At 44.3% G+C, this 10,991-nt stretch overlaps 1 protein-coding gene across 1 annotated transcript; it reads left to right on the top strand.

Moving 5' to 3' along the window:
• Positions 1-3,841: 3,841 nt before the first annotated feature.
• LOC118401167 (peptidyl-prolyl cis-trans isomerase FKBP4-like) lies at positions 3,842-10,767 on the top strand. Its single transcript, XM_035798456.2, has 11 exons — positions 3,842-4,289; positions 5,561-5,705; positions 5,800-5,942; positions 6,058-6,178; positions 6,284-6,440; positions 6,715-6,805; positions 6,975-7,058; positions 7,157-7,342; positions 7,456-7,599; positions 7,719-7,814; positions 9,372-10,767. The coding sequence occupies exons 1-11, from the start codon at positions 4,197-4,199 to the stop codon at positions 9,438-9,440; spliced, it is 1,329 nt and encodes a 442-aa protein (XP_035654349.1). The 5' UTR covers positions 3,842-4,196; the 3' UTR covers positions 9,441-10,767.
• Positions 10,768-10,991: the final 224 nt, after the last annotated feature.

Below are 10,991 nucleotides of genomic sequence, written 5' to 3'. Positions count from 1 at the left end.
AGCCACACACAAGCCCAAGATCACCATGTGCAATGCCAAGTGTCAGCTGGAGTGGTGTAACGCTGGCCTCCATTGGACTCTGGAGCAGTGGAAACGCGTTCTCTGGAGTGATGAGTCACGCTTCACCATCTGGCAGTCCGACGGACGAATCTGGGTTTAGCGGATGCCAGGAGAACGCTACCTGCCTGAATGGATAGTGCCAACTGGAAGATGTTGGGAAGTTGAAGTCGCCAAGTACGAAGAGCAGTGAGCCATCGTCAGGAATTTAGCTTACCAAGGTGTCAAGCTCATTGAGGAACTCTCTAAGGACACCTGGTGGGCAGATGACAACAATGTTAAGCTTGAGTGGACAAGTGACAGTGACAGCATGGAATTCAAATGAGGAGATGGACAGGTGAGAGAGGGAGAAAAGAGAAAAGCTCCACTTTGGAGAAATGAGTAGCAGTGTGCAACCACCAGATGCTCTCGGACCATGAGAAAAAACATAGTCAGATGAAGAAAAAAAACATAGTCAGATGGAGTAGCATGTTATTCCTATCACTCTCTATTGGCCTCAGCCTACTCATTGGGATCCTCTTAGGGTCCCTCACCCTGAACCCATCTTCCTCTACTACTCTCTTCACTGCCTCAGCATACGACACCTTCTGCACTACTCAATCTGCCATTATCACACCGGACACCTCTGATCTCCAGCACCATGGACATTTTTGTTTTTGTGCTTTTCTAAAAATCAATTTCTGTGCTCTATTCATGTGCTTTACTAATAACTGTTTCCTGTGTTCATGCAAGTGACTCACTAAGCATATCCTCACTATCAGTATCTGCAATTTGGCAGTACGCCCAGACCCTTGTTTTGAGAATGAAAGATATCTCAGTGTCAAGGTCTCGGCAAGGAAAAGGCCTTGTGAGGTGTTGGTCTGTCATATACATGACCCAGTATTTGTCTGTCACATGAATTAAGCAAACATTAATGATGAATGAATTATGAATAAGCTAAATGATGCAAATATAACTTGTCTATATATAAGCAATCTAATGGGACTGCCCCGTTAGAGCTCCTGACAGACGTTCACTATGGTGCATCAAGTTTGTTGGAACTTCTCCAGTTAACTGATAATAAACAATGATCCATTTAAGATTGATTTTTTATTTCACCTTTATCTAACCAGGTAGGCTAGTTGAGAACAAGTTCTCATTTGCAACTGCGACCTGGCCAAGATAAATCATAGCAGTGTGAACAGACAACACAGAGTTACACATGGAGTAAACAATTAACAAGTCAATAACACAGTAGAAAAAAAGGGGAGTCTATATACAATGTGTGCAAAAGGCATGAGGAGGTAGGCGAATAATTACAATTTTGCAGATTAACACTGGAGTGATAAATTATCAGATGGTCATGTACAGGTAGAGATATTGGTGTGCAAAAGAGCAGAAAAGTAAATAAATAAAAACAGTATGGGGATGAGGTAGGTAAAAATGGGTGGGCTATTTACCGATAGACTATGTACAGCTGCAGCGATCGGTTAGCTGCTCAGATAGCAGATGTTTGAAGTTGGTGAGGGAGATAAAAGTCTCCAACTTCAGCGATTTTTGCAATTCGTTCCAGTCACAGGCAGCAGAGAACTGGAACGAAGGGCGGCCAAATGAGGTGTTGGCTTTAGGGATGATCAGTGAGATACACCTGCTGGAGCGCGTGCTACGGATGGGTGTTGCCATCGTGACCAGTGAACTGAGATAAGGCGGAGCTTTGCCTAGCATGGACTTGTAGATGACCTGGAGCCAGTGGGTCTGGCGACGAATATGTAGCGAGGGCCAGCCGACTAGAGCATACAGGTCGCAGTGGTGGGTGGTATAAGGTGCTTTAGTGACAAAACTGATGGCACTGTGATAAACTGCATCCGGTTTAGTGAGTAGAGTGTTGGAGGCAATTTTTTAGATGACATCGCCGAAGTCGAGGATCGGTAGGATAGTCAGTTTTACTAGGGTAAGTTTGGCGGCGTGTGCAGGCAGCGAATGGTTGAAAAGCATGCATTTGGTTTTACTAGCATTTAAGAGCAGTTGGAGGCCACGGAAGGAGTGTTGTATGGCATTGAAGCTCGTTTGGAGGTTAGATAGCACAGTGTCCAAGGACGGGACGGATGTATATAGAATGGTGTCGTCTGCGTAGAGGTGGATCAGGGAATCGCCCGCAGCAACAGCAACATCATTGATATATACAGAGAAAAGAGTCGGCCTGAGGATTGAACCCTGTGGCACCCCCATAGAGACTGCCAGAGGACCGGACAGCATGCCCTCCGATTTGACACACTGAACTCTGTCTGCAAAGTAGTTGGTGAACCAGGCAAGGCAGTCATCCGAAAAACCGAGGCTTCTGAGTCTGCCGATAAGAATATGGTTATTGACAGAGTCGAAAGCCTTGGCAAGGTCGATGAAGACGGCTGCATAGTACTGTCTTTTATCGATGGCGGTTATGATATCGTTTAGTACCTTGAGCGTGGCTGAGGTGCACCCGTGACCGGCTCGGAAACCAGATTGCACAGCGGAGAAGGTACGGTGGGATTCGAGATGGTCAGTGACCTGTTTGTTGACTTGGCTTTCGAATACCTTAGATAGGCAGGGCAGGATGGATATAGCTCTGTAACAGTTTGGGTCCAGGGTGTCTCCCCCTTTGAAGAGGGGGATGACTGCGGCAGCTTTCCAATCCTTGGGGATCTCAGACGATATGAAAGAGAGGTTGAACAGGCTGGTAATAGGGGTTGCGACAATGGCGGCGGATAGTTTCAGAAATAGAGGGTCCAGATTGTCAAGCCCAGCTGATTTGTACGGGTCCAGGTTTTGCAGCTCTTTCAGAACATCTGCTATCTGGATTTGGGTAAAGGAGAACCTGGAGAGGCTTGGGCGAGTAGCTGCGGGGGGGAGCTGTTGGCCGAGGTTGGAGTAGCCAGGCGGAAGGCATGGCCAGCCGTTGAGAAATGCTTGTTGAAGTTTTCGATAATCATGGATTTATCGGTGGTGACCGTGTTATCTACACTTTAAGCGTCCCTGTGTGCATTTTTTAAATAATAACTTCAAGGAGATACATGTGGTGTATTAGAAGCAATTATTGGTACCAGTATTGTCTTAGAAACATGCCTGCAGTACTGCGTTCGGCCTTAAACTTTTAGTGTCTTCAAAGAAAGGGGGCAGTCATTCTCCCCTGGTCTTGACAAAGTGATCCACTCGAACGTGCTCAATTTTCCCTTCCCTGTTCACCCACCCTGACTAGATTTTTTTTTTGCCAGTGATAGATGTCTCTTTCTCTGTCATCTATGCTCAGACCTCATGCGTGTTCACAACTACTCTGAAATTCGGAACCTCTGAGTTAAAAAGAGCATAGAGCCTCCTATTGGTTGATTCTGATCGTTTCCAAACGTCATCTTTCTACAACTAGTTTCCAAGTCGGACATTTCCGAGTTCTAAATTATCATGAACACTGCTGGGCTGACTGGGCTTTTATTTGAAGAAAAATGTATTATTTAAGAGAGAGTTTATTCATGACAAGTCGAAAACTCCGAGTTAAAATTAAAGCAAGTTTTTGCGTAGAGCTTCATATTAGTTGATTCTGACCATTTCCAATTGGGAAACTCGGGCCTCATCTTTCTACAACGTGTTTACAAGTCGAAATGTTACGTTTCCGAGTTGTCCTGAAGACGCCAGCTTTCCCCCAAATAAAACATTGTTTAAAAAAGATCCCAATACATGTGTTTATCACACCATAAAACAATGTGTGAGCTAATGGACATTATGTGTGTTTCGTTAGACGGCAATTGAGTCACTTGCTTCAAACGACGATGACAATTCCGCCACCCCCCTTTCCTCGCTGCGTATCTGGAAAGTTCTCGGCTTTTCCTCCAGATGCTATAGAACTAAGCAAACAACACAGCAACGTGGACCCCTTGACTTATTAGCCAAGCAGCTCAATAGCAAACATTCAGTTTGGAGACTGGTGCACAACGGTCGATATCCGGCATAATTTGGCACTAAATGTGCGAAATATAGCTAACAAGACAAACGGATTCTTGATCTAGCTGATTTGTGGCGCAGCTCTCCTTTCCGAACCATAGTTATCTACCTAGCTTGCGCCCTGCTAGCCAGCCGTATTGTTAGCTAGCTAACGTCAGCAGACATTGTTTCAGGCCAGGGGCTCCAGGGCTATGACTGCTGAAGAGGTGACCAACGAAGAACAGAACAACATCCCGATGGAGGGAGAGGATATCACGCAGAAGAAAGATGGAGGGGTTTTAAAGGTAACTGAGAAAGCTACGTTAGTTCGTCAGCTAGCTTAGCTAACGTGAGCTTGCTCGCTTACCTAGCCAATGCAATGCATGATATTACCAGAACTACGGTAGCCTAAACTAATTCTAACATTTTATTTTCGTCATTTGGTTAGCTAGGTTAACTTAATACAGCTTAGATGGTTTTGCGCAGTACAACGACTGAATTGGCAACATTTGGGTTTTGCCGTTTGCTAACGTTAGCCAGCGATAAACATGTTGGACTTACATGGTTAGCAAGCTAACTGGCTAGCTACCCACATCTTCGATAGCCAGCAGATCTATAACCTTTAAGTTCATATGTCTTTCCACCATGATGTTGGCCTTCGGCCGAGACAATAATATATCTAAGGTATGCACCACACACAGAAGGTGCTGCAACTGCCTCTGGTAACAACCGTGCAGCATTCCATTGGAGACCAATACACGCAACATCCAACAATTTCAGACTTTACTGAGTTATGAAATAAACGCATTATGCTGTAATCTATGGATTTCACATGACTAGGAAAACGGATACCTTAAAAAAAGGGGGGTAGGGGCGTGGATCAGAAAACCAGTCAGTATCTGGTGTGACCATTATTTGCCTCATGTAGCGCTACACATTTCCTTCACATAGAGTTGATCAGGCTGTTGATTGTGGTGTGTGAAATGTTGGCCCGCTCCTCTTCAAAGGCTGTGCAACGTTGCTGGATATTGGCTGAAACTGGAACACAATGTCGACCCAGGGCATCCCGAACATGGTTGGATGTACTGCCAATTTCTATAATGCCTTTTGGACATACTGCCAAATTCTCAAATTACATTTTATGGTAGAGAAATTAACATTCAATTCTCTCGCAACAGCTCTGGTGGACATTCCTGCTGCCCGCATGCCAATTGTACGATCCCTCAACTTGAAGCATCTGTGGCCTTGTTTGACAAAACTGCACAATTTAGTGGCCTTTTATTGCCCCCGGCACAAGGTGCACCTGTGTAATGATCATACTGTTTAATCAGCTTCTTGATATGCCACACCTGTTAGGTGGATGGATTCTCTTGACAAAGGATAAAGGCGCAAGAACAGGAATGTAAAACAAATTAGAGAAAAATAAGCTTTTTGTTTGTATTGAACCATTTCTGGGATCTTTTATTTCAGCTCATGAAACTTTACATGTTAGGTTGAATTTTTGTTCAGTGTACTAGACCACATACATTGCTACAGCACCACTAATCTTCAGTCTCTACCTCACCTCCATCTCTAGTTGGTGAAGCAGGAAGGCACAGGGACAGAGCTGCCTATGACTGGGGACAAGGTGTTTGTTCACTATGTTGGCACCCTGCTGGATGGAACCCCGTTTGACTCCAGTCGTGAACGAGGAGAGAAGTTTTCCTTTGAGCTGGGCAAAGGTGTGTGTCTGTTAGTGTAGGCCAGGTGATCAAGGTGTTGGACCTTGATGTGGCTACTATAACTGTGTGTGTGTGTGTGTGTGTGTGTGTGTAGGCCAGGTCATCAAGGCGTGGGACCTGGGAGTGGCTACTATGAAAGTAGGAGAGATCAGCCAGCTGATCTGTAAACCAGAGTATGCCTACGGCACTGCTGGCAGCCCCCCGAAGATACCCCCCAACGCTACACTTGTCTTCCAGGTAACCCTCTGTCTGTCAGGGATTTAGAAGTTGTGATTTTGAGATACACATTCTGTGCCAACATTGACGTGTGACTTTGTAAGAGTGCTCAAATTGAATGTTTTGTGTGTGTTAGGTGGAGTTGTTTGAGTTTCGGGGGGAGGACATCACTGAGGGAGAGGATGGAGGAATCATCCGTCGCATCATCACTAAGGGAGAGGGATACACCAAGCCTAATGAAGGAGCTGCTGTAGAAGGTACGAGCGCGCACACAAACGTATCATCAATAAGGAACAGGGATACGCCAAACCAAACTAAGACCTACCAGCTCTCACACACCCATCTTTCTCTTTCCCCTGCAGTGTGTTTGGAGGGCAGCTGTGAGGGCAAGGTGTTTGACAAGAGGGAGCTGAAGTTTGAGTTGGGAGATGGAGAGAGCCTGGGTCTGCCAAGCGGAGTGGAAAAAGCCCTGATGGCCATGGAGCAGGGAGAGGAGTCCCTCTTCATCATCAAACCCAAGTAATACCCACTACAAACCTAGTGTACTATGTTGTTTTGAGAAATGTGTAATTGTGTGTTTTCTGGGCATATTAGCTGAGTTTTCTGCACTCTATATCACAGGAGGTTGGTGGCACCTTAATTGGGGAGAACGGGCTCGTGTTAATGACTGGAGCGGAATGGTATTAAACACATGGTTTCCATGTGAGCCATTATGAGCTGTTCTCCCCTCAGCAGCCTGTGCTCTGTATATCTAAGTGTGTGTGTGTGTGTGTGTGTGTGTGTGTGTGTGAAGGTATGGCTATGGAAACACAGGCAACAGCAAGTACAATATTCCTGGTGAAGCCACTCTGCAGTACAAACTCAAACTGACCACCTTCGAGAAGGTATGACCCTTTAGCCATATCAACTAGACGGCCCTGTCCAGAAACATCCCTTCTGCATTTTGTTCATGGCATTTCCACACATTTTGCCTACTGAACGTTCCCTAGATGTGTCTGGTGTTCTGAGAAGTGATATGCTAGCTGGCTGACTAAAGTATTTCCTGTTCCACAGGCCAAGGAATCCTGGGAAATGAACTCTGCAGAGAAACTGGAGCAGAGCATCATTGTCAAGGAGAAGGGAACACAGTACTTCAAGGTGGGTGTGTATTAACATTTCTGTTGTGTGAAGGGAAGTAGCTTCAAACATTGGTGCAGATTTACACAGGATGTAATATGATATGTGTTTGTGTGTAGGAGGGAAAGTATCGCCAAGCGTCTGTCCAGTATAAGAGGATTGTGTCCTGGCTGGAGAATGAATCAAGTTTACCTGAGGGGGAGGAGCAGAAGGCTCAAGCCCTGCGTTTGGCTGCTCACCTCAACCTGGCCATGTGCTTCCTCAAGCTACAGGAACCAAGCTCTACTTTTGACAACTGTGACAAGGTACACTCACTCAGACACACACCTGACTGTATCTGAACATATCTGACTACCTGAATATTCCACACCACACTTATTCACCTATGGTTCCTGGTCTCTCTCATTCTTGTGTGTAGGCCCTGGAGCTGGACGATACTAATGAAAAGGCTCTATTCCGGAGGGGGGAGGCGCTGTTTGCCATGAAGGAGTTTGATAGGGCGAGAGCAGACTTCCAGCGTGTCATACAACTGTATCCTAGCAACAAGGCCGCCAAAAGCCAGGTACTGTACTAGAATGGTCTTTGTGTGCCTCAGTCGAAACTTCCCTCCTCTTCTGGATGCCCCATCTCATGCCCTGCTGTCTGTCTGATCAGGGTCTCTCTGTTTTTCTGCCCTTCCAGGTGGCTCTGTGCCAGAAATGGATTAAGGAGCAGCATGAGAAGGACAAGAGGCTCTATGCCAACATGTTCCAGAAGTTTGCTGAGAGAGACGCTAAGGTGAGACAAACAGCCCTTAGCCCCTACACACTACACACTTTTCCTAGTCCTTCCACACCACACAATTCCCCTTGCCCCAATGTAAGTGGTGATGGAATACTGAAGAAAACACAGAACAAGGCTTTAGTTCTCTAAATTAACCACCAGAGGGCAGACTAACTCACACGTAGCATCCTGTAGACAAGTTGGTTGTTAATCAACAAAACTGACGGTATACCAAAACTTTGGCACTTTTTCGATATTAGAACATGAAAATTAAAAACATTTTGGTATCAGAATGTGTTAATTTCGGTAATTCTCATGTCTCATGGATCAAGTTTGTCTATCAGCACAGTCGACCCCTTATCATAGCTTATTATAACAAACAACCTGCTTTCCTTCCATTTGGGACTTATTATACTGATCAACAACATTTGCATAGAAGTATCTTAATTTATAAATGACTAAGTGGATCAGGCACGATCCACTTAGTCATTTATAAATTAAGATACTTCTATGCAAATGTTGTTGATCAGTATAATAAGTCCAAAATGGAAGGAAAGCAGGTCGTTTGTTATCTTAGCCCCATGAAATCAGCCAACACAAGCTCAATAACTCAATGCGTGTACACACTCTTATTGAAAATGCCAGGCTCTGTCGCAGCCGGTCACGACCGGGAGGTCCATGGGGCGACGCACAATTGGCCGAGCCTGATTCATTTGGAAAGCATTCAGACCCATTGACTTTTTCTGTCCTTATTCTAAATTGGATAAAATATTTTTCCCCCTCAATATACACACAATACCACATAATGACAAAGCAAAAACAGGTTTTTGCCAATTTATTGAAGAAGAAAAAACAGATACATTTTAGATTGTAACGTAAAAAAATGTAGAAAAAGTAAAGTGGTCTGAATACTTTCCAAATGCACTGTACATGGCTGTGTCTGAACAAGGTTGATGTTTAAAAAAATAAATAAATGTGTAACATGTAATGATATTGAACTCGAAAGGTGCCCAACGATTGAACAGAGCAGTAGGTGAGTTTCTGTCTGGATCAAGTGCCATTCTGTGACTTTGGTTAATATGTCATGTTTATGTGGTGCTGAGTATTGTGATACTAAACCTGGTATTGAAGTCAATTCTGGTACCATGACAACACTGCGCAACTATGGGGCAAAATATACTGGGTTGGCTTAGACTGTTGACAACATGCAAACTATAATTAGTCTCCAAATGTTTGTTGAAAACATAAATACATTTGCATTATGAGCACATGTCTCTCAAATACATTGTTATTTGAACCATATTAGCATAGACATGACATCAGTCAAAACACCTAAAAACAAGACATGGTATCATTAACGAGCCACCTACAATTCCCTACATGGTAGCAGCTTGTTGTTGTTGTTGCTAGCTATCTGACCATTCAGAATCATAACCACACACGCCTCCTGGCCACAGACGCATCATTTTCATGACATTGTCAGCCAACCTGTCTATGAAGCTACATCACCTCTGAACATTGAACTAAACTGTATTAATATCTCTCTTACTCTCTCTCTGCTGTGATGATCAGGAGGAGGCTGACAAGGGGATGGAGAACGGAGGAGGGATGGAGGTGGAGGAGAATGGAGGACAGGAGTAATGACTGCTGGAGACAGATGTGTTGTAGTCTGTCTGTCATGAAGACTTAACTTCAGACATTTGTGTTTCTAAAGAGAGAAAGTGTTAGTGTGTTTGAGAGAAGTGCATGTGTGTCCATGGCTCGACTGTATCTCCTGTGTGTCTGTGTGCTATCATCATGGCAGCTAGCTGGCTGGGTGGGCCTTCTGTAGCTGACTGCACTCCAGAGGTGTGGCTAAAAGGATTCCCCCTCCCCTCCCTCTGGTTAGCATGTAGCAGGCTGCCCCCTCCCTGCACACCCCTGCTCAGACTTCTTTGCTTAATGGAGCTGGAAGCTCAGTACTAGATGTGTGTAATCACCCCCCCCCCTTCCAAGGCCAACTAATCAATTCCTGGGGACTGCTCCCTGTGTGTGTGCGACTGTCTGCTGACCGTAGCAGCACCCTCTCTAGCAGAAGTCATGCTCACTAAACAATTGCTCTCTGCTTCTCAAACACTGTATGTTCTTACCCTGGGTTTATGATTTCTCTCTTTAACTTTTCTTAATGGGATGATTTACTTCACGACTGGAAAGTGTGTGTGTGTGTGTAGTAGCTGATATGAACTAGCAGCTTCTCCTGGTCGAACTCAGCCAGTATAAAGCTCAGTCAGATTACATATATAGTCTTATTATAGTCTATGGCTGCATCCCAAATCACACTCGATACCCTGTAGATGACATATGTCCAACTTTTTGACCAGTGCCCTGTGTCTAACCTGAGGAGGCTGCTATAAAGTAGTGCACTATATAGATAATGGGTGTCATTTGAGATGCAGACAGCATCTAGCTCCAGCGGACCTGGCTCTAGAATAATACCTGATTCAGCTAATCACAGTCCTGTATAGCAGTTGGTTTGTAGAATCAAGTGTGTTGGAACAGGATGGAGCAGCTAGGGAGTGAGATTGGTCAGTGGGTGGGGTTTGGGGTGTCAAATTCTTGTGTTGATGGGTGGGGGTCTTTCTGATTGGAGCATTACGGTTGGTTCTCTGTAGGATCTAATAAACAGAAATGACTCAAACTCTTGTTTTTGTGTATCCACATGTTTTGTACAATACAACTTTCTTTGGCCAACTGTTAAATCAGAAATGCATCTTCTGCCCCCCCCGAAATGCATCTCCCCAGTGGTGAAAAAAGTACCCAATTGTCATACTTGAGTAAAAGTAAAGATACCTTAATTGAAAATAACTCATGTAAAAGTCACCCAGTAAAGTACTACTTGAGTAAAAGTCTAAAGTATTTGGATTTAAATATACTTAATTATTAAGTCAAATAAATGTACATTCCTTTATATTAAGAGAACCAGATGGCACCATTTTGTTTACCTTATTTTTTTATTTATTTTTACGGATAGCCAGGGGCACACCAACACTCGGACGTTATTTACAAACAAAGCATTTTTGTTAAGTGAGTCCACCAGATGAGAGGCAGTAGGGATGACCTGGGATGTTCTCTTGTCCTAAAAGCATTTGAAATATAATCAGTACTTTTGGGTGTCATGGAAAATGTATGGAGTAAAAAGTACATTATTTTCTT

The sequence above is a fragment of the Oncorhynchus keta genome, chromosome 22 (assembly GCF_023373465.1).
Source record: "Oncorhynchus keta strain PuntledgeMale-10-30-2019 chromosome 22, Oket_V2, whole genome shotgun sequence".
Taxonomy (NCBI): Eukaryota; Metazoa; Chordata; class Actinopteri; order Salmoniformes; family Salmonidae; genus Oncorhynchus; species Oncorhynchus keta.
This window is presented reverse-complemented; position numbering and strand designations above follow the sequence as displayed.

Coding starts and splice junctions, on each gene's coding strand:
- LOC118401167 (XM_035798456.2), top strand. CDS start 4,197: ATGACTGCTGAAGAGGTGACCAACGAAGAACAGAACAACATCCCGATG. Junction 7,600..7,718: donor ACAAGGCCGCCAAAAGCCAG/GTACTGTACTAG, acceptor CTGCCCTTCCAG/GTGGCTCTGTGCCAGAAATG. Junction 7,815..9,371: donor TTGCTGAGAGAGACGCTAAG/GTGAGACAAACA, acceptor TGTGATGATCAG/GAGGAGGCTGACAAGGGGAT.